The sequence below is a fragment of the Tasmannia lanceolata genome, unplaced genomic scaffold, assembly GCF_043159265.1.
Source record: "Tasmannia lanceolata isolate RefF3 unplaced genomic scaffold, GAP_Taslan_0.1 ptg000008l, whole genome shotgun sequence".
NCBI classification, from domain to species: domain Eukaryota; kingdom Viridiplantae; phylum Streptophyta; class Magnoliopsida; order Canellales; family Winteraceae; genus Tasmannia; species Tasmannia lanceolata.
This window is the reverse complement of record NW_027518685.1, coordinates 3,412,679-3,437,292: the sequence shown is the minus strand read 5'-3', so window position 1 is coordinate 3,437,292 and position 24,614 is coordinate 3,412,679. Positions and strand designations below refer to the sequence as shown.

The 24,614-nt window shown below is 38.7% G+C and overlaps 1 protein-coding gene across 1 annotated transcript; it reads right to left on the bottom strand.

The window, feature by feature from the left end:
• Window positions 1-141: 141 nt before the first annotated feature.
• On the bottom strand, window positions 142-4,708 carry LOC143883960 ((3S,6E)-nerolidol synthase 1-like). The gene is made up of 7 exons (XM_077387293.1): window positions 4,432-4,708; window positions 4,023-4,287; window positions 3,125-3,497; window positions 2,823-3,041; window positions 2,599-2,737; window positions 2,247-2,495; window positions 142-645 (listed from the first exon to the last, which is right to left on the bottom strand). The coding sequence occupies exons 1-7, from the start codon at window positions 4,585-4,587 to the stop codon at window positions 343-345; spliced, it is 1,704 nt and encodes a 567-aa protein (XP_077243408.1). The 5' UTR covers window positions 4,588-4,708; the 3' UTR covers window positions 142-342.
• Between the last annotated feature and the right edge of the window lie 19,906 nt (window positions 4,709-24,614).

Genomic DNA, 24,614 nt, shown 5'->3' with positions numbered 1-24,614 from the left:
ACTACCCACTTTAGCTTTGAACTTTCATATGTTCCCTTGTTGGAGAATAATTTTTGCCCTTATCTTCTAGAGAAGTGACTGCTGGCATGTATAGTTTGCTTTGACTCCGAAGGGAAATTAAAAAATGGGTGCAAACGTAAGTGTGGATACTGGATATTCTTTGTTTGAAAATGCATTTAGCAGGCAAAAGAACAACGAGGATATAAATATAGAAACAAGAGAACCATTCGGGAACCTTCCCTGAGTATTGCCACTATCTTCGTACATCTTTCTTCCCATGCGAGAAAAATATATAAGGGTGTATCCTTACATATATGGTCGCATACAAGCACATATACATTTTTAGGGTCTGGTTAAAGGGATGCTTTCGTTGAACAATGAATTGAAGAGCTGCTCAAGGGCTGGGAGGCGTGGATTGTGGTCATAACTGTACATGACCTCGATCATTCTGGCAGCGTTTAGTGAGGCGTCTTTGAAACATGGAGAGAATTGATTTGAACAGAGGCATTCCTCATTGAGTTTCTTCCATGCATTGGATATCATATATTTCACCGCTTCACGTGCATTTTCAAGGGAAGCAGAGTTCCCATTTTCTTTCATGTAGCACTCTACATATGACCCATCATATCCGTCTTGGTTCTCATCCTTCAAATATCATGGAAACATTTGTTAGTTTGATGACGGAATTGTATTACAAAAATACAGCCTGTCTCTCAATTTTGAAGAAGAATTTTTTTTCAGAAATTTAGGCACTTTTTTTCCTTTCAAGGACCCACCACATAACACTCCTGAGAACCCTATCATACACTTTCTCCAATTTCTAATTTTTTATTCTATTTTAGTGGCATCCGAATGGGTTATTCAGGAATTTCTCCGGAACTCCGAAAGGGTTTACTCAAGATATTATAAATGTTTCAAATATATAAAAATTTACATTTAAAAATAATTAGCACTTCAAAAAATGGCATTAATTTTTTGTCATATTTTCCTCAGTAAGGATATAATATGAAGATATCTCAATGATTATTCAAAATCTAGAGAAATTTTTTGAATTTTGTCGTTTTATACAAAATTACTAAATATCATGATGTTAATTAAAAAAATCAGAGATATCCTCACTACCATATTTTGATAATGGCACTATTCACTCTGCTCTACAAATATGCTTATTCGAAGCCTAAACAAGCTTCGTTGAAGCCAAAATTGCTTCGTCAAAGCCAAAATAAGCTAGTCGAGGCAAAAAATAGGTTAGTCAAAGCCAAAATTGCTTATTCGAAACAAAAAATGCTTAGTTGAAACCAAAATTGCTTCTCCAAAGCCAAAATAAGCTAGTCGAAGCCAAAAATATGTTAGTCAAAACCAAAATTGCTTATTCGAAGCAAAAAATGCTTAGTTGAAGCCAAAAATATGTGAGTTGAAGTAAAAAATGCTTAGTCGAAGCCAAAAACAGGTTACTCGAATCCAAATAGGTTACTCAAGCCAAAAAAAAAAAAAGTTATTCAAAGCCAAAAAAAGGTTATCAAAGAGAAAAATGAGTTACTCGGAGCGAAAAATGAGTTACTCGAAGATTAAAAAAAAAAGATAGTCGAAGCTAAAAATATGTTAGTTGAAGTCAAAAATGTTTAATCAAAGCGAAAAACAGTTTACTCAAATCCAAAATATGTTACTTGAAGCCGAAAAAAGTTCGTTGAAGCCAAAATATGCACTCGAAGCGAAAAATGAGTTATTCGAAGCCAAAAATGAGTTGCTCGAAGCTAAAGTAGGTACTCGAAGCCAAAATTAGTCGAAGCCAGGGGCATTTTCGTCCTCGAATTCTTTTTTCATTTCTGCAAAAATAACATTTATACGAGTTTTTAAAACAACTAGCATTTTCATGCAATTATTCCAACTCTTTGGCACGTAACAGTGATTTACCCAAAAAGAAAGAATATGAGGAGTCTATGTAGTTACAAAAACATGGGACATGAAGGGTTGCTCAATAGAGATTCCTGAAAAAATAAAAGCTTAGTAAAATACGGTAGGGGTGGGGTCAGAGTGACTATTTATATGGTGTGTCGGTGCCTAAAAATCAAGCTTATAGCAATTCCCATCAGGGTGAAATTTTCCTTGAAATAAAAAATTGGACCCTTGAATTCCTTTTCAATGGATTTTCATGTTTTATTTTGACTTCATGGATTTTCCTTTTTGTTTCTATTTTTACCCTAGACCAAAATCATTGCATCAATTGTCACCACTAATCATCGTACCTTTGCACTTCCCAAATCGTCCCAAAGCCGAAGAATGGTTGCGGGCCAGTTTAAGAGGCCTGGAATATCGTCGACACTATCTACACTCTCTTTTGCCATCCCTTCTCCCAACTGAAAAAGCATGTGAAGTAATACAAGGGGTACTCCAGAACTAATTACTCCATTTCTCATGTACTCATCTGTCTTTGGGATATGTCTAGACCGAAACCATTTTGCCTCTACCATGAATGCATTGCATAGCTTCCCCCACTGGTTAATTAGACAAGGAAATATGGTTCAGTTGTTAGAATTTGTGACTTAATTTCACCATTAATGACAGTAAGAAATTCAATTCATGTGGTAATTAATATACTGATTTTCTCAGAGATTGTAGGGGATTCCATCCATGTTCCATCTGAATCTTGTCTGAAATCTCATTACTGATGTTATATAGAGCCATGAAGCATATCTTCATGTATCTCGGTAGCTGCTCAATCTCAGTGACTTCCCATCTGTAATTTGTTGAATCTCACTCTATAATATACATATTTTTTAATTCTTAGAAGCAGAAAGAAAATTGGGTTTTTTCTTACTCACCTATTGACTGCTTCTGTGAAGAGGATGAGGTCATCAAGTGTCCCATAGACATCGAAAATGTCATCAATTATGTAAACGAGCGATATGGGTTTTGTGAGGTCGACTCTGTACTTTGAGAATTGAGGGTGTGAGAGCATTGCCATGGGCCACATGAACCATTTCACTGGTTGGTCTCTAACAAAACATAATTCCTTTGACAAACCCAGGTCTTTCCACCACCTGAATTTGGAAGGAGAAGTCATTAAGTTAGAAAGTCCGATATTAGTCTGAAGTAAAATTCAATTGGTAACAGAATTACTTACTTTAGAATGGCTCTAAGCTCTCCTTGATGCAAGGACTGAACGATGTTGAAATCCAATTTTGCTAGTTCTTGTAAGACTCCTGTCCTCCCATTGTCTCCTTGGTAGTTTTTGAGGTAGTAGTTGGCATTGAACCTTGGCAATGTCATGTGAAAGGGATGCTCCAAGGTATGTCTTACTAGGTCCGTGAGGTCAGGTTCCATAACTGTCATCGAAGCCTTAAGGTGCTTGCTGGTGAAGTCATAAGCTTCATCAAGGATATCATCACCATCTATTCTGAGGTGTGAAGCTTCATATAAACCCATCATTCCCCTTATGTCTTTACCTACGTATTGGCCAAATGTCCCCTCCTTGTCTTTGAAGTTCTTAAACACATCTGTTCCATGAGAGTAGTCAGTAGGAGATCTAGTTGAAACTAATTGGCATGATGAATGATCAAATTACGAAGATGCAAATGTTCAAATTAGGAAACATAGGGACAAATGGAATGAGGTAAAAAATAAAAATAAATTAGGCAAGGCAAGCCTATTAAAGCTTTATGTTATAGACGTTTATTTCCCCACTATTGCAAGTGGCCACATGGAAATAAAGTCCAATACCGAACTAGTATGCCCCCACTTAGTTGGAACTGAAAGGGACAAGGAAGAATAAAGCCTTCTTTTATAGGAAGTAAAAGGATATGAAGTACCCACTTTCACCGAAAGACACACTTTCATTTAAAATAAGTATTTTTTAAATATAAAAAAAAGCACCCTTTCATAAATCAAGTTTCTCTTGAATCAAAAGACTTTTACCCATTTTTTATATTTTAAAAATAAACACATTTTGAAAATATCCAACTGATCTCTCATCTTTAACTATAATTTTAGTGATATACTGATATGTCAATAGAAGTACCCACCTGCGGATACATAGTGCCCATGTTGGCGCAACAATCGGAAGCAAAGCGCAACTTCGTACAAGCTACGATGTGTAAAACCAGTACTAACATCAAGACTCCGATGATGGAAATCTAGAATGGCTTCGATCTCTTCCTGGAAGTGGTAATCGATGCCCAAGCGTTGCAGAGAATCGATCATAATCATACCCTCCAACGTGTTACCGGCTTCGCGTAGCATAAGCCGTACTTTCTTCACTTTCTCCATTTGTTTGATGCGGAGGCCATCCTATTTGAGTGACAATGTTAGTGAAAACAGAACAGAATATTAAACATTTTCATCATCAAACATGGAAGAGTAAGGACAATAAAACCAAAAATAAAATAAAGTGTATTATCTCATCTAAATCTAAAAGAGTAATGGTGGCCTTACCAGGTAAGTGTTAGATGGTGTAGAGGCCAAACTGTTGTCATGGGTTGAACTTTGATGATGAGCAATGCACATGTAAGGGCCTTTGGTCCTTTGGGTTTCACTTGATACAGTTGTGGGAGATGGGGTTGAAGGACAAAATTCAAGGGGGAAAGCCATGAAAGCTAGTGGGAAAGCTACTAGTTTAGAGACTAGTAAGAAATACTCAATTAGGGGTTCTAATTCTTCTTTTCTTTGTTAGATGAACAAAGATGAAGTTGTGAGTGAAAGATGAAACACCAAGTGCACTTATATACTTGAGGTAGGGAGGCCACTGTTTCTGGACGGTAGAGCAGCTTGTGGTGATAAACGAGCAATGAAAGGGGAAAAAGACTTGCATCCAATCGGTTCGCCCACACCCGAACAGAACTTACATGCGTCCAAGTCACTTTATCTGTGGACAATGTGATATAATCTGAAAGTACTTCTTTTCGTAGTTTGGCATGGGTGTTTTCACAGCCACATACTCATCCTTGATTTTGTACTTACCTATTATTTTGGGAGATGAAAGGACCGGTAAGAAATAGGAACATTTGGCGGGTAAAAGGACGGGTAAGAAAGGATTAGCATTTAGTAGGTGAAAAGACTAAATGTTTGGGAATGGGAACAGGTGAATAGGAAATGGCATTCTCTTTAAAAGTGTTATAGGGCTTTGAGCTATGGGCTTTGGAAAGAGATCAGTAGATGGGATATAATGTGGGGTCCAGCCCATGATGCGGGCCCCATACTCTCACACAACCATAGTTTTAAATTTCGACTAAAATCCAAAATTTCGGATTTCGGTGGGGACCGAAACCGAAATTTTCCGAAATTTCATTTTTCGCCATTTACCAGATTTCGGACCGAAATTTCGATTAAATGCCATTATTTATTTATTTTTAAAAAGTGTTTTCCAAAATTTCGGCCGAAATTTTGGAATCGGACCGAAATTTTGGTTTTCGGTGGGGTCTGAAACGGTTACCGAAACCGAAATTTTAAACCATGCACACGACATTGAATACTACTAAAATAAGAACCAAGATGGGTTTCCAATTGGTTGTCAACCTTGTAGGGTAGTGGTAGGGCGTGTCATTACCAATATAGAGTGAGAAGGGAAAGAAATAGACAAAAAGCATCATCCCCAAGAAGGGCATTGCCAGCGTCCATCGCAAAAGGCATTTCGCAGCAGGTCTGTCGCACGTCAGACCAGCCACCTCGTTAATGGAGACAAAAGCTGTTGTCTTCATTCACGGGGTGGCTGGTCTAAAATGCAACAGACCAGCCGTGAAATGCCTATTGCGATGGACCTAGCAAATCTCTCTCTCTCTCCCCCCCCCCCCCCCCCCCCACCCACCCCCCAAAGAAATCTAAGCAAAAACCCACTTCGTTGTTTAATTTTTTGCTTGGGTTTTGTCTGGAAGAGGCCAAGAATATATAATCAAACACTAATTACCCTGGTAATCTCAAGATTTCATTTGTAACCAAACCGAGGGAAGTCGTTTGTCAATATTCAGGTTAGCAAGGGGTGTCTACGTAAGGGACTATTGCTAATTTCAAAGTCCCCAGTCGCTTAGATGGTTAGAAACCCATTAATCAAATATTTACGATCATCTCCATGGATCCTTCTAGATGGATTGGCCAAACAATGTGAGGCCAGGAAATGTATCGTGGTATATGTGGGAAATTTCGGTGTTTGAGAGAGAGACGTAGGTTAGGGTTGTGGTAAATGACTAGAGGCGTAGGGGTCAACTGTTTTCAACATTTTCCCTTTGGCTCTGTTCACTTGGGTTCACGGGAAAGCAAATCCTTGAAAAACAGCCTCATTTTTCCTTGACAAGACAGAATTCTGGTGTTCACTTGCTTTCCTGAGAAAGTAACAAACCTAGGTGAAAAATGTCAAATAATGAAATGGAAATTGCCAAAAATGATGTGGAAATGTCTCTTTTCTCACAAGTGTGGAAAACCAAATCCCACTATTTTGGTTGGATTTGCTTTCCCGGAAAGCTAGTGAAAAAAGGTGGGCAAGCAATTTCTCGGGAAACCTTTTCCTGCACAATTCCTGCGCACGTGAACAGGGGTGGGAAACATTTTCCTACACAGTTTTCCTGGATTTCTTTTCATAATGCCACGTCAGATTCCCGAGAAACCTTTTCTTTTCCTTTCCCGGGAAAACAAGTGAACAGAGCCTTAGGGAAAATATACCGCTTATCAATGCTCAGAGATTTTTTTAGGGAGGGAGGAAAATTTCCTCCTATTATGGGATTTACGAGGGACCATTGGAGAAGGCATTTCGCGGGGCAGCTGTTGCATTTAGAGAGCAGCCACCTCATATGAATTAAATGAATAAGACAAAACCTGTTGATAGCCGGCCTGCGAAATGACTTCTGCCATGGTCCTTAGCAAATCTTCGCTACTATTAATGCTTTGAGATTCTTTCGGGACGGGTTAGGGAGATTAGGGAGGGGCAAAATTAGATTTAACGCTCTTAGATACACAAGCTCAGTGACCGCATGAAGTTAGCATGTGACCCGTACGAAAAATGATTTTGGACTACTAAGAAGAATTCTCCATCCAATGTGAACACAGATGGAGACGTTTTACCAAAAGCATGATATTGTAATAATAGTAGCACGATATACACATTTTGATATCGTGGAGAATTTATATGATGGGTTGCCGTGAAAACACGTGAAGTCTAAAAAAGTAGGTACGGCCCACATTTTTGATGATCCAAACCGTTCATCTGTTTAGAACCCGGACTCAATTGGGAAGTGCGCTATTCCAAAACCTCAGGTTGTGGACTTTGGTTAGAAAACGTTGCTTGTCAATTTTTCTTTGTTCGTGACTTCCTGTTTCAATCTCGGATATCACTGAGTTGGGCCACAGATGGTCTTGATTGTTTTATAATTTTCATTGGCTACTATAATCCCCAACGAGTTGCACGAGCCTAGGGGAGGGTCTAAAGTCAGCTCCCAAATAAGTAAAAAAAAAAGTAAAAGGCGCTTAACACATGACAAACAGAGGGCATGTCACAAGGGAGAAACAAGCACACGCTGAGAGATGCCTAAGCTAGGGGTGCAACTTGGTTTGGGCTCAAAAATAAAAGAGAATTGGGTTGGGCTCAACCAGAACCCCCGATGGGTTCAACCCGATTTCGGTTCAGGTTGGGTTGACTTTCCTCAGACTGGGTTGGGAAAAGCCAACCACAATATTGTTGCTAGTGTCTAACCCAAACCCAACCCGAATCGATTTGGAAAAAATGCATTAGACGGGGCAGGTTAGGGTTGAGAGATTTAGGGGCAGGTTGGATTAGGTTTGACCATTCTCACCCGAGGCTCAGATTGGGTTGGGTTAGGTTGAGGGAATGCTATTTAGGGTTGGACTATGGTTGGCCTCAACCTGACCCAACTATACCCGAGTTGCAACACTATCGTAAGCACATGATAAACGTGCACACGCGAGAGATGCCTTCATCGGAATGTGTGGTGGAGACATCGTACTCCACTGAAGCCACTTCTATTTAATCCGACATTTAGCCTCAGTATGGTCACATGCTATCGTCAAGCAGGTGGCCCTCGTACGAACATTGGGTTATGTGCCAACGAAAAAGCAAACAGAACATATTCTATCTTTACTAACTAGGTTGATTGTGGTACTAGCTCACATACATACTTTTTTACAAAGGGGTCTAATATATTTTGACAATGGTCTAACTCACTTTGTTTTTACTAACTAGGTTAAGCTTCTGCAATAGCCACAAGAAAAAACCCTAATTATTTCTCAAGTTGCATAAAAGCCTAGTACTTATAATATGTCCAACCCTATCATGGAACATCCAGCGGAGAAATTGTTTTTCCAGGGCAATCAATCTACTTGGGTCCACCAAGAAATCATTTTCTCCAAATCTAATTTAATTCATGGTAAATTGTAATAATAAGTTGAAAATTAGCCAAAATACCCAGCTTCCGGCTACTCCATTTCCAAGTAAGGAAAGGAGGTGGAAAAATTAGGTCCCCAAAAATTAGCAATTGGAACTTGGACACGGCTCTGATGACCACATGCTCAACACGAACACATGAGAAACACAATCACAAATAGGAGAATTTATATGATGGGTGGCCGTGAAAACACGTGAAGTCTAAAAAAAGCAGGTACGGCCCACTTTTTTTATGATCCAAACCGTTCATCTGTTTGGGCACAACGTAAATAGGTTGTGCCTTATAAATCATCTCCATAGGATGATCCTAACCCTCCGATCTATAGAAGATTCCATAAATGATTTTTGGAAATCTCCATATTCAGATCAGTTCAGATCGGAGGGTTATGATCATCCTATGGAAACAATTTTTTGGGGCACAACCTGTTTTCGTTTTGCCCAAGTAGATGAACGGTTTGGATCATCAAAAAAGTGGACCGTACCTACTTTTTTTTAGACTTCACGTGTTTTCACGGCCACCCATCATATAAATTCTCCTATTTGTGAATGTGTTTCTCATGTGTTCATGTTGAGCATGTGGTCATCAGAGCCGTGTCCAAGTTCCAATTGCTAATTTTTGGGGACCTAATTTTTCCACCTCCTTTCCTTTCTTGAAAATGGAGTAGCCGGAAGCGCAAAGAATGAGTCAAGGTTGATCAATTTCAACACCAATCAGAATAACCTTGGAATCCAAGAAGGGTGTTTAACGAATCCACGTAGAACAAGATAAAACCAGCACTTTCTCTTGGAGAAATTTGGAAATTTTATTTAATAAAATAAATTGTCGAAGCCTTGAAAACATTTCTTGCACATAGGTATATATTAACACCTTAATTCTCTTCTTTAACTAGGACTCAATCTAGACCGTTGATTTAAACTAATTACTAATACTAATCATCTAACCATTACCTACTACACCTACGACTTATAAACATCCAACGGAGATGTGTTGCATACTACTGTTGGTTGGATGTGCTTAACAAAAAAACAAGGTAACAAATAGGAAAAAGAGAAGTGAGCTTCATGGAGATGTGGCCTCTCAGGAAACCTCCACCACCACACCTTATTTGTACCCTTCCGAATTGTAGCAGCCAATGAAAAATCTAAAATAACTAAAACAAAGTAAAAGGACATAGGAGGCATTGTTTGGTTGTCTTTTCTACTAGTCATGTGACAGCTTTTTTACTGTTCGACTTTCCTCTTAATTCAAGAGGAAAAGCAATGTAAAGAAATGTGAATCTATTTTCCTTTCCTTCTATTTCTATATCAAGTACATCCAAACAGAGAACGTAAATGCTGAGGTCACTAATATTCAGAGTATCCAATAGTAATCAATTACCAATAGAATGCAAGACATCTATCATAATTAGCTTGCGATGCCGCACCTTCGCCCCTGTCCCTTGTAAAGCCTAACGTTCGTTACATTTTTCACGCCCAAACTTGCAATGGGTGAGTGAGACTCATTATAATAAAGTGTAGCACCCCACTGCTGCACTACAGATAGTGGGTCCCACCTTTGACTGATCTGAACCGTTCATTTGATAACCCTTGCTTTGGATCTCCTATGAACCAAAAAAAAAAAAAGAACAAATGCAAAGTATATCAAATAAACGGTTCAGATCAATCAAAGGTGGGACCCAATATGCGGGCGACGTATTGTGCTACAACTACAATGAGCTTCCGCCCTATAGATTATAGAAGCGTTCCTTAGGACGTTATTGTCAATAAAAGGGGCCGTTTGGATACGCGGATTTTAGAATTCAGGTTTTTTAGTTTGAAAACAGTATAAAAGAGGGTATGAATCAAGCTGCTGGATGCTGTCCTGGCAGCGTTTCTTGGATTTTAAGCAAGAAAACCAGGTTCTAAAAATCTCTCCTACATCCTATGATTCCTAAAACCTGGAAATATGGGAGGAGTTCTTACTCTCTTGCTGATGGAAAAAAGGGAGAGAAGTAAAAAATGAGTCAAAAACGACGGTTGGTCCTCTTCTGCTCTTCTCTCTAACCCTCTTTTACACTGTTTTCAAACTAAAAACTTGGATTCTAAAATCCGCGTATCCAAACGGCCCCGATCATGTCGATAGTTGATCTTAATAAGGAGCAACTACGTCATTAAAATAGAAATGAGGGTTTTCTAAATGGGAAGTGATGTAATAGACCCTTCTTACTTGAGACGGCCCTCTCTGGTGTATTTATGATTACTTTTTTACAGGGTGCAACTTGGGTCGGTCTCAACATGAACCCGACGGGTTCAACATGATCTTAGCCGAACCCGACCTCTATCCTCTAATTTTATGTTGATTTTCTTTGGGTTATGGTGAACTCAGACACAATCTGACTTTAGGTTAGATGGGTTGGGTTAGGGTTGAGAGATTTAGAGGCATGTTGGGATCAGGTTGACCATCCTCAGCCAGAGGCTCGAGTTGGGTCGGGTTAGGGTTGAGGGAATGCTTGTTTCGGATTGGACTAGGGTTGGCCTTATCCTGATCTTAACCTGATCCAACCGGACCGAGTTGCACCTCTACTTTTTCTACACTAGTCTTTGAGGGTGCTGTCCCAAGTGAATATATCATTTTCCTTTCTAAAGGCTACTGATGTTGGCACTACCATGTTTTAATATTTGCGCAAACTCAGATTGTCTTTTTCTTTTTTAAACAGCTATAATAGTCAAAGGTTATAACAGATCCAAAAAGTGCACATTAAAAGGAGAAAAGACAAGCTGAGTTTGTGCAATTATTAAAACACGGTACTGCCAACATCAGTAGCCTTTCTAAATACTGCGCTTTTCGTGGGCAAATAGAAATCTTCTTATTCGTTTACTAGCTGTTGGCTTCTTCCTTCCTCATTTTCAAACCCTAACCCTAACCCTAACCCTAGCACCAAGATGGGGCGTGTGATCCGGGCGTCGGGCGATTTTGCCATCGTTATCAGTCATAATACTGATAATGTCACCACTAGGTATACAGATTTAAAGTGATTTTGCCTCTGTAAGCCTTTTCTTTTTCACCATTCCTGTGGTTTATTTTTTTGGCTTACCTATTCATGTTTCTCATGTTAGGAAGTCATTCTCAATCTGTAACCTGTTGCCTGTAATAATGATTATACCTCTCGAGTCTTCCCGGAATTCCTGAATCTCGTTTCCTCGTTTTTCAAATTTGTGTTTCCTTTTTTTTTTAATCTCTCCACGTTTTTATGCTATTTAACCAAGATAACATTATGGTGAGGCAAGATTAAATATCTTTAGGAATAGTAGTTAGGAAAATTCGTGCAAACAGCTAAAATCCTTAAAATCATTGTCTTGTATTCTGTTTTGAAATAGAACAACTTTAGAGTTCTAAGAATGGCTATGTACATGCATTGATTAGACCACGCACTTTATATACATTCAGTCACAATGTTGGAACTGTTTAAGCTAACCGAATTATAGATTTATAGGGGAAGCTTTTTATAATTCATCTGCTTCCTAACTTATCATAAATAAGTCATTTTTTTTCATCTTTTCGTTACTTGTTAGTTTCAAACTATGTCCATGGAGAGAAAAATTGTTCATATGGTTGGAGAGCCCAACCCAAAAATTTTATTTCTTTTGCATGTGGCAAAACCTAAAGAGGCACTGCACTTGAATCACTTAAGTGGACTTAAGTGATTATATTTCATAATCTCAACTCAACTAAGCCTTTGTCCCAAACTAGTTGGGGTCGGCTGATTACATTTCATAATGCAAGGGAAAATTCCAACAATTCCCTTAGTAACATATAAATCCCCAATAAACCCCACGAAATGCATATAGGGACCCCACTAGTACCACTAATTCTTCTACATCTCCTCAAGCTGATGCATAGATGTTGCACATGCCCAGCATGCCCAAGACATCATGAAAGGTTGCTCGAATTGTTACTTTTGTAAAGATATCATCCAATTGAGAGGTAGAATGAACTATTGGGGTAGCTGTAGACACCCCATTTTGACCGTACCTTGAGCCTCCCATGTTTGAACAAAAACCCAACCAAATCAATCAACTAGGGTCCCAAATTTCACCCCGAGCTAGCTTAGGGTTCCGCTAAGGCCCCTGCAAAATTTCATTGAATTCCGAGTGTGTTTGCCTAGCAAACGAACCCGGGCGAAGTCGTAGTGCAAGTTCAAAAGAGGGGGGTGAATTATCCTGGAGGAGGGCGACCAAGGTCCGAATAGGACGCGAGTCGGGCGTGCGCCCATCAATTTTTGCGCAAATCCGCGCGCTCATCATTCTTGGAGTGCGAATATTAACCATTGAAATTTTCTTTAAATATCAGTTTTCTCATTAAAAAAAGGGAGGAAGAGAAAAAAAAATTCATTTCAGAGAGACAAAAGAGCGAGAGTTTTCCCCAAACCCAAACTTTTTTTTCATCTTCTCCGGCTCATGCTCCGGTCAGCTCCGATCAGCTCCGGCCGACTATTTTTTTTTACCTTCTTTTCTTTTCATTCTTCATCTACTATTCTCATATACGAATCTGTTGCAGATCTTCTCTTTTGTTTAAAATTTCAAAAAGCTGAAACCCTACTTGGAGCTCTCATTTTTCTTAGATCTAGGTCTTCAAAACTATAGATCTGGTTGTGAAAGCCTTAGATCTGCAGAAGGAAAAGGAGAGGGAGAGTATACATAAAATTTTCAAGTTGAAACCCTAATTTTGCTTTCCCTTCTTTTCCGGCTAGAATCCGGCAATACTCCGGTCGGCTTCTGGTGAAATATTTTCCAGCTAGAGAGAGAGATCTCAGATCATAGATCTTAGATCTAAAAAAAAAAAAAAAAAGTCAAAGGGCTCAGATCCGAGCGGAAGTGAAAGAAATTCAGATTATCTGAGATTAGAAAGAGAGGAAAAGTAAGAGGATCTATCCTAAAGGTATTTATATTTATTTATTTTTTAGTTTCTTACTCTTGAGTTTAATCCTCTGTTGTGCTGTGTGATGAATGAATATTTATTAAATGATAGAATTTCTGTTTCTCTGAATAAGTTATATTTTGTTTGATCAAAAAAATAAATAAATAAATAAATAAAATATATATATACATAAGCTAGAATCTAGTTTTTTATCTCGCCGGAGTTGTAACCTACTCTTTTCTTATCCGGCAAGCCTTTCTTTATCAAATTCTGGGTTTTGTTGTTCTATCAGAATCTGTAATACAAGATATGCTCTGTTTTCTATTGAGAAATCCTAAAATTTCATCATTTCCTTTGTTTTCTTTTCAAAAACCTTAAGATCTGTTAGCTTGATTGGTTGAATCTACCTCTGTTATTGTCATTTTCTAATAAAGAAGGATAATTAGCTCGATTGATTTGTGAGATTGATTTTGTCCTTGTAAATAAAACAAATATTTCATCACAAGTTCAACACTGATCATTATATTCGGTAATTGCAAAGCGATCCTCAGTTTAATCTTGTTGAAGAAGAAGGTAACTCTTTCATTTTAAAATTTCTTGTTATAATTACATAATTTGATGTTGATTTTAGCTTTCTGAGAAAAGGAATTTCTTTAAAGGATGTAAATTTCATACATGCTCTGGTTAAATTTTTTATTTTTTATTTTTTATTTTTCAGTATATAATCCTGATTTGAAAAAAAAGAGGATTAATATCTTGAATGTGATTTTTAGTTTAATCTTGATTTGTAATGTTCATACCAATGAAACTCTAATTCCTCTCGGAATTTTTTATTTTTATTTTTAAATTTTGTGTTTCTTGTTGATTCCCCCCAATTTCTGATTTTATAGTCCTCATTTTAAAATGTTGTCATTTTATTTGCTAATTTTTTTATTCTATTTTATTCTATACATATGGGCTCCAGTTATAGTATTTGGGAGATTTTAGTGGATTTGGTTTGAAAGCTTAAATCCCTGAAGTGTGTTTCAAAAAGGATCTATTGCTAAGGAAAATTTTAGAGGGCTGTCAATGAGCATGAGATGGTTTTCAAAAATAATTTTGCTTTTCAACTGAACTTTAATGATAGACGGGTAAAAAAAAAAAATCTAAATGTAATGGCTTAATTTGTTGAATTGGCTTTAAATCAAGATTGAATCATTTTCTTGCATATGTTTGATTTTATAATATTGTATATTTATACAGCAGGAAAAAGGAGTTTTCTTCTGGACATTTGTATGTTCAAAAAGAGTTTTCGATTGCAATTATTTAATGTGTCAAATGATGTAACCTTATTTGTAGAATCATTTGGAGTAGTTTATCAATAAATTTAGAAAGAAATAGATGGAATCCTGTTACTTTGGCTTTATAATATTAATTTTAGTCTGGACAGGTTGTTCTTACCTTGATTTTTTGAAAATGTTCATTTTTGAGTAAACTATAATATAGGTGTATTTAATACGCTCGCCTACCTGTTTATCCCCAGGCCGTATTAGTGATGTGGAGTTTTGGGTAATGCAGAGAAAAAAATTTAGTTTCTATTTTGTTTTCCTGTTAATTGACTTGAAATTTTTTTTTATTCTAGTCATGTCTCTTACGTGCTTAAAATTCTTGTTTTTATGGTATCGTGATTTGTTAGATTGACGTTAAAGTTAAACAGTCAGTTTTCTAGATTAAGGTTTTGTGATTTAGTTCAATAGACTTGAATTCTGCCATGTTATTGTCCGTAGATTGATCACATGCTTCATGTAACGACCCGGATTCTCAGGCTAAATTTTGAGGCAATTCTGAGGCTAGCTCTTTATAAAACAGAGCAAACGAGCCCCAAAAATCCGGATTGCTACGCCTCTCAAAAAAAAATAAAAGAGGCACAAAACACATTCATTCTTTCATACAGCGGAAGTCTTAGTTAAAAACAAATCATTTATTTAATGAAATAGAGACAAAAATAAGGGAAGAGAATTTTATTCCAATACTTTCAATAATAACTCCACAAATTTGCCAAATTAATATCCATGCCCCAAAGGACTTTGGAAAGAAAACTAACAGAAATAAATAACTGCCTAAACTATGCCATCTCTCCCCATCCCATTGCCTAGGTCATCTCATCAGCAAATGCTCCTTCGTTTTGATCGATTTGCTGGTTTTCTGGATTTTCGCCATTAAAGTCTGTTGAAAAGTTTTAAAGGTCAGGATGCAAGAATAACGGTTATGCAGAGTAATAAAACTTAACTTAGGCAATTGAAGATGTAAAGATATAATCATCTCATATTAGAGACATATCAAAGAAATTTAGCATATCAAGAAAGACATGGTATTTGGTGCAACAATAAGCAATAATATAGAGGTTTTTCTAATAACACCTTTGAATTTGCAAAATAGGACTCCTTGTTAAATATGATTGTTCATTAGAAACTATTGCTCTAGTCATTAGAATCTAAGGTTCTAAAATCGTTTAGAGACTATGCTCTTCCCTTTCCTTCCCCATTAATTTCTATACACAATGATACCCATGTAGAATTATAACCTTCGAACTGTTTTTGTACGAAGATACCTTTCGCACTGTTTTTGTACGAGGAGTTCACGTAGTTCTTTTGACCTTCTCGCCCCTTTTTGGGTACGAGGGAAATGGTATCAAGGGTATAAGAAACTATGGCCTTTAAATCATCTCCATTATAGGGTTGTGGGTTTTCAATGAAAGCCATGAATTGGATTCAAGAATCAAGAAACAAAAACATAAGAGGTTTTATCTAAATTTTCAAGAACTCTAGTTATAGTGTAGATTACAAAACATAATCCGAAATCTTGCCTTTGCCTTTGAATGGATTGGTTTGATTGATGTGATTGATTACTTGAATGGAGAGAATTGAATGAAGCTTGATGGATCTTGGAGTTGAAAGCCCTTCCTTCTTCTCCCTTTCCTTGAATTCTCCTTTTCCTATTCTCCTTAGGTTTTAGGGTTTTGATTTCTGAAGAACATTAGGTTAAGATAGTGTATATATATGGTCATGAATCTTTCTAGGGTTTGTTTGGGTGTTAACTTACCAAAAAAAGATGGAAATCGGCACTTCATAGAGAGTTTGGAAACTCTCGAATTCTCAATCCGCGACGTTCTCGGAGTTCCGAGGCATTTTCTCGGAGTTCCGAGAATTCTCGGAGTTCCGAGAAATGCTCTCGGAGTTCCGAGAACCGGATTCCAAAACTACTGTCCGATTTCTCGGAATTCCGAGGTTATTTTCTCGGAGTTCCGAGATCTCTCCAGTAGTTCTCGGAGTTCCGAGAATTATTCTCGGAATTCCGAGTTTTATATATTTTTTTTTTTTTTTTTTTTTTTTTTAGGGTTGTTACACTCTACCCCCCTTAGAGGAATTTCGTCCTCGAAATTAGATCTCTCTCATAGGGTAAACCGAAAACAACCGATTATTATACAACAGATTATAAATGAGAAGTAAGGAATATACCTCCGAGCAAATGCGGATATTTCTTCAAGATTTCCGATTCGCGCTCCCAAGTTGCTTCTTCAACGCCATGATGTCGCCAAAGAACCTTGACCAACGAAATCGTCTTATTTCGCAAAGCTCGCTCTTCTCGATCTAAAATCTTCACAGGTCCTTCAGAAAAAGACCAATCTTCTTGAAGCTCGACATCATCCTCGGCCAAAACATGTGAAGGGTCGGGATGATACAATCGAAGCATCTATACATGAAAAACATCATGCATCCGCTCCAAATTAGAAGGCAACTTCAATTTATAAGCTCTTGCCCCAATCCTTTTCACAATTCGGTAGGGTCCAATAAAACGAGGAGTCAACTTCCCTTTCTTTCCAAAACGCATTACTGCCCTGAACGGCGAAATCTTCACAAAAACCATATCGCCTTCAGCGAATTCTAAATCTCTCCTCCGCTGATCGGCATAACTCTTCTGTCGACTCTGCGCGATCTTCAAACGATCTTTAATCAATGCAACTTTTTCAGTCGACTCTCGAACCAACTTTGGTCCAAGCAATTGCTTCTCACCAACTTCAGCCCAGCACAAAGGTGATCTGCAGGCACGGCCATATAGAGCTTCGAATGGAGCCATCTGAATACTCTGCTGGTAGCTGTTGTTGTAAGCAAATTCACATAGAGGCAAATGCTTCTCCCAATCTCCACCAAAATCTAGAACACAAGCTCTCAACAAATCTTCAAGGATCTGATTTACCCTTTCAGTCTGACCATCAGTCTGAGGATGATATGCTGTACTGAAACTCAACTTCGAACCCAAAGCAGAATGTAAGCTCTTCCAGAATCCCGAAGTGAAACGAGAGTCTCGGTCAGAGATTATGGTCGAGGGCACACCATGATACCTAACGATCTGAGCCACATATGTTTCAGCAAGCTTTTCCAACTTCCAATCTTTCTTAATCGGAATGAAATGAGCCGATTTAGAAAGACGGTCCACAATCACCCAGATACCATCACAATTGCTCTTCGATTTGGGTAAACCCATGATAAAATCCATGGACAAGCTATCCCATTTCCACATGGGAATCTCCAAAGGGTCCAATGTACCTCTAGGTTTCGGATGCTCTGCCTTTACTTTCTGACAAGTTAGGCATTTAGAAACATACTCAGCAATGTCCCTTTTCATTCCACTCCACCAAAGATTCCTCTTCAAGTCTTGGTACATCTTTGTGTTACCTGGATGGATGGTGTAACGAGACTTATGTGCCTCATCCAAAATGTCCCTTCTGATTTCTTCCTTAGCTGGCACACAAATTCTGTCTTTAAAGAACAAACATCCATCCTCTCCTACTGAAAACTTTGGTTTAGAATCAACTTCAGCCTTTAATTTCAAAATTCCTTCATCATCTATCTGAGCTGCTTTAACAGTTTCTATGATATTCGACCGAACTCGAATATTAGCAATAAAGGATTTATCGCCAATTTCGCAAGTTCCCAAATCTAAATCTCTGAACCGCTCAAGCAATTCCCATTCTTCCATCATCAAACAGGCCATCATAGGGTGTTCTTGTCGGCTAAGAGCGTCAGCCACTACATTAGCCTTGCCTGGATGATAACTCAAGGTGAAGTCATAATCCTTCAAAAATTCAACCCATCTTCTCTGTCTCATATTCAGCTCTTTCTGATCAAAAAGATACTTGAGGCTCTTATGATCTGTAAAAACCTCAAACTTGACACCATACAAGTAGTGTCGCCATATCCTCAAAGCGAAAACCACTGCTGCTAATTCCAGATCATGAGTTGGGTAATTCACTTCGTGCTTCTTCAACTGCCTCGAACCATAGGCAATGACCTTGCCTGATTGCATGAGCACGCAACCCAAACCTCGAAATGATGCATCACTATACACCACAAAATCTCCTTCTGCGGTAGGAAGTATCAAGACTGGAGCTGATGTCAATATTTTCTTCAATTCTTGAAAACTGCTTTCACATTCTTCATTCCAAACATATTTAACATTCTTCCTGGTCAATTTAGTCAAAGGTCCAGCTAAAATTGAAAAGCCTTCAACAAACTTCCTGTAATATCCGGCCAGACCCAAGAAACTTCTGATCTCAGTAACATTGGTAGGCTGCTTCCAAGAAGTAACTGCTTGAATCTTAGTAGGATCCACTTCAATTCCTTCTTTTGATATCACATGACCCAAAAATGTAACACGCTCGAGCCAAAACTCACATTTAGAGAATTTTGCATACAACTTATTCTTTCTCAAAGTCTCCAATGCAAGTCCCAAATGCTTAGCATGCTCCTCTTCAGATTTCGAGTAAATAAGGATGTCATCTATGAATACCACCACGAACTGATCCAAAAATGGCTTGAATACTCTATTCATCAAGTCCATAAATATGGCTGGTGCATTTGTCAATCCAAACGGCATTACGACAAATTCATAGTGACCGTATCGAGTACGAAAAGCTGACTTTGAAATGTCCTCGTCTCTGATACGCAACTGATGATATCCAGATCTCAAATCAATCTTCGAGAAATGAGTAGCTCCTTGCAACTGGTCAAAGAGATCGTCTATCCGAGGAAGAGGATAACGATTCTTGATAGTCACCTTATTCAACTGCCTGTAGTCAATGCACAAGCGAAGACTACCATCCTTCTTCTTCACAAATAGCACAGGAGCTCCCCATGGGGATGAACTGGGTCTAACAAATCCCTTCTCCAACAATTCTGATAACTGCTCCTTCAATTCTTTCAATTCAGCCGGGGCCATTCTGTAAGGTGTTTTAGAAATAGGCTCGGTCCCTGGCACAAGATCGATAGTAAAGTCGATCTCTCGGTGGGGAGGTAATTCAAAGTCTTCTGGAAAGACATCCAGAAACTCCCTCACCACAGGGATGTCTGAAACAGACAACTCAATACCGACTTCTTCCTTCTCCATGAAAGCCAGAAAGCATTCACATCCTTTATTGATCAACTTCTGAGCTTTCACAGCTGCAATTACTTTAATCTTCTTCATAGGGCGCTTCACTCCCTCAAAAACGATTTCTTCTTCTCCAGGAATTGCAAATTTCACGATTTTATGAAAGCAATCCACATTAGCATGATAAGCTGCTAGCCAATCCATACCAAGGATAACTCTAAAATCGTTCATCTCCAATAGCACTAAATCAGCCAAAAGCTCTCTACCACCTATCTTTATAATACATCACTTACACACTAAATTTGTAATTACATCATCTCCTAAAGGAGTAATAATTCTCAAAGGGAAATTTAGAGTAATAGGGGTCAAATTCAGTTCCTTCGCAAAAATTGGCGATATGAATGACAAGGTAGAGCCAGAATCTACAAGAATATGCACAGATGTATTATTAACAAAAAGCTGACCTTCAATGACTGCGTCGGAGGCATCAGCGTCTTGTTGATTAAGCGCATAGACTCGGTTGACAGGTGCTTGAGATGCACTCTTCTCCGGATTCTGCTGGCGATTCTGATACCCTTTCCACTGATTCTGCTGCTGCTGCTGCGCTGGGGGTTTCTGCTGCTGCTGATTATTATTAATTCGGTTCCCCTGATTCATTGCTGGCTGAAAATTCTGCTGCTGCCTTTGAGGTCTCATGTCCCTAAATGTAGGCTTAGGATACTCCAAAATCTTGTGACTCGGGTCTCCACAGTTGTGGCAGACATTCATCGTCTTCCAACACCTTCCAGCATGAAATTTTCCGCAAATAGCACAAGGAACCCTTGCAGGAACTCCATCTTCCATTCTCTGTCTCTTAGGCGGCGGCACTTGATTCCTGCTCCCTGATGGCGGCATTCTGGCGGCCATAATCACTTTCTCACTACGCTCAGCCATCTCGGCTTTCGCGCAAGCTTCTACCAAAGTCTGAGGTTCATGAAGAACAACTTTCGCCATAAGAGATGGGCGAAGGTTGTCAACAAACTTCGAAACTTTATCCTCCTCTGTAGAGGCATAGCCAGGTGCATACCTCGACAACTGCCTAAACTTGGCTCCATACTGAGCCACAGTCAAAGATCCCTGCTTCAGAGACGCAAACTGAGATGCCAATTCCCTCTTAACATGGTTAGGAAAGAATTGGTTGTTGAACCGTACTTTGAATTCGGTCCACGTCTCATTCTTAGCATAAGGATAATTTTGCAGTAAGGATCTCCACCACACTCCTGCTTGGTCCTTTAGTAAAAAGGTAGCCAAACGGATTTTCTAAATATCACTGCACTCCATCACTTCAAAAATTCCTTCCACTTCCAAAATCCAGTGGTCTGCAACCAAAGGGTCTCCCACTCCTGTAAACTCCGATGGCCTGTAGTCCCTGAATTGCCTGTGCAGCTTAGTCGGATCTGCTGCAGGCGCATGGCGAGCTGCTAGAGTGGTTGCAATGTTCTGCAAAGCGGCCTGATTAGCTGCTTGGTTAGCAGCCTGTGCCTGAGCTTGACCTCTAAGGAGATCAGCAATCATGAGTAAAGGATCTGCTCCTTCACCAACATGGGCATCACCACGACCTCTCCTAGCATTACCTCACAACTCTCTTTGATCCATCTGTCAAAAGAACACACAATTGTTAGTTCATAAAAATTCTAATTTACTTAATTTAATTATGATCATGTAAATTATGGTTAGGTTGTACTTTAGTTAATTAGGTTCAACTACCCAACCTTAGACATATACCCAGACTCGCACTAGGTTCCTCACTGACTAACCTAGATAGGCACTGATACCACCTCTGTAACGACCCGGATTCTCAGGCTAAATTTTGAGGCAATTCTGAGGCTAGCTCTTTATAAAACAGAGCAAACGAGCCCCAAAAATCCGGATTGCTACGCCTCTCAAAAAAAAATAAAAGAGGCACAAAACACATTCATTCTTTCATACAGCGGAAGTCTTAGTTAAAAACAAATCATTTATTTAATGAAATAGAGACAAAAATAAGGGAAGAGAATTTTATTCCAATACTTTCAATAATAACTCCACAAATTTGCCAAATTAATATCCATGCCCCAAAGGACTTTGGAAAGAAAACTAACAGAAATAAATAACTGCCTAAACTATGCCATCTCTCCCCATCCCATTGCCTAGGTCATCTCATCAGCAAATGCTCCTTCGTTTTGATCGATTTGCTGGTTTTCTGGATTTTCGCCATTAAAGTCTGTTGAAAAGTTTTAAAGGTCAGGATGCAAGAATAACGGTTATGCAGAGTAATAAAACTTAACTTAGGCAATTGAAGATGTAAAGATATAATCATCTCATATTAGAGACATATCAAAGAAATTTAGCATATCAAGAAAGACATGGTATTTGGTGCAACAATAAGCAATAATATAGAGGTTTTTCTAATAACACCTTTGAATTTGCAAAATAGGACTCCTTGTTAAATATGATTGTTCATTAGAAACTATTGCTCTAGTCATTAGAATCTAAGGTTCTAAAATCGTTTAGAGACTATGCTCTTCCCTTTCCTTCCCCATTAATTTCTATACACAATGATACCCATGTAGAATTATAACCTTCGAACTGTTTTTGTACGAAGATACCTTTCGCACTGTTTTTGTACGAGGAGTTCACGTAGTTCTTTTGACCTTCTCGCCCCTTTTTGGGTACGAGGGAAATGGTATCAAGGGTATAAGAAACTATGGCCTTTAAATCATCTCCATTATAGGGTTGTGGGTTTTCAATGAAAGCCATGAATTGGATTCAAGAATCAAGAAACAAAAACATAAGAGGTTTTATCTAAATTTTCAAGAACTCTAGTTATAGTGTAGATTACAAAACATAATCCGAAATCTTGCCTTTGCCTTTGAATGGATTGGTTTGATTGATGTGATTGATTACTTGAATGGAGAGAATTGAATGAAGCTTGATGGATCTTGGAGTTGAAAGCCCTTCCTTCTTCTCCCTTTCCTTGAATTCTCCTTTTCCTATTCTCCTTAGGTTTTAGGGTTTTGATTTCTGAAGAACATTAGGTTAAGATAGTGTATATATATGGTCATGAATCTTTCTAGGGTTTGTTTGGGTGTTAACTTACCAAAAAAAGATGGAAATCGGCACTTCATAGAGAGTTTGGAAACTCTCGAATTCTCAATCCGCGACGTTCTCGGAGTTCCGAGGCATTTTCTCGGAGTTCCGAGAATTCTCGGAGTTCCGAGAAATGCTCTCGGAGTTCCGAGAACCGGATTCCAAAACTACTGTCCGATTTCTCGGAATTCCGAGGTTATTTTCTCGGAGTTCCGAGATCTCTCCAGTAGTTCTCGGAGTTCCGAGAATTATTCTCGGAATTCCGAGTTTTATATATTTTTTTTTTTTTTTTTTTTTTTTTTAGGGTTGTTACACTCTACCCCCCTTAGAGGAATTTCGTCCTCGAAATTAGATCTCTCTCATAGGGTAAACCGAAAACAACCGATTATTATACAACAGATTATAAATGAGAAGTAAGGAATATACCTCCGAGCAAATGCGGATATTTCTTCAAGATTTCCGATTCGCGCTCCCAAGTTGCTTCTTCAACGCCATGATGTCGCCAAAGAACCTTGACCAACGAAATCGTCTTATTTCGCAAAGCTCGCTCTTCTCGATCTAAAATCTTCACAGGTCCTTCAGAAAAAGACCAATCTTCTTGAAGCTCGACATCATCCTCGGCCAAAACATGTGAAGGGTCGGGATGATACAATCGAAGCATCTATACATGAAAAACATCATGCATCCGCTCCAAATTAGAAGGCAACTTCAATTTATAAGCTCTTGCCCCAATCCTTTTCACAATTCGGTAGGGTCCAATAAAACGAGGAGTCAACTTCCCTTTCTTTCCAAAACGCATTACTGCCCTGAACGGCGAAATCTTCACAAAAACCATATCGCCTTCAGCGAATTCTAAATCTCTCCTCCGCTGATCGGCATAACTCTTCTGTCGACTCTGCGCGATCTTCAAACGATCTTTAATCAATGCAACTTTTTCAGTCGACTCTCGAACCAACTTTGGTCCAAGCAATTGCTTCTCACCAACTTCAGCCCAGCACAAAGGTGATCTGCAGGCACGGCCATATAGAGCTTCGAATGGAGCCATCTGAATACTCTGCTGGTAGCTGTTGTTGTAAGCAAATTCACATAGAGGCAAATGCTTCTCCCAATCTCCACCAAAATCTAGAACACAAGCTCTCAACAAATCTTCAAGGATCTGATTTACCCTTTCAGTCTGACCATCAGTCTGAGGATGATATGCTGTACTGAAACTCAACTTCGAACCCAAAGCAGAATGTAAGCTCTTCCAGAATCCCGAAGTGAAACGAGAGTCTCGGTCAGAGATTATGGTCGAGGGCACACCATGATACCTAACGATCTGAGCCACATATGTTTCAGCAAGCTTTTCCAACTTCCAATCTTTCTTAATCGGAATGAAATGAGCCGATTTAGAAAGACGGTCCACAATCACCCAGATACCATCACAATTGCTCTTCGATTTGGGTAAACCCATGATAAAATCCATGGACAAGCTATCCCATTTCCACATGGGAATCTCCAAAGGGTCCAATGTACCTCTAGGTTTCGGATGCTCTGCCTTTACTTTCTGACAAGTTAGGCATTTAGAAACATACTCAGCAATGTCCCTTTTCATTCCACTCCACCAAAGATTCCTCTTCAAGTCTTGGTACATCTTTGTGTTACCTGGATGGATGGTGTAACGAGACTTATGTGCCTCATCCAAAATGTCCCTTCTGATTTCTTCCTTAGCTGGCACACAAATTCTGTCTTTAAAGAACAAACATCCATCCTCTCCTACTGAAAACTTTGGTTTAGAATCAACTTCAGCCTTTAATTTCAAAATTCCTTCATCATCTA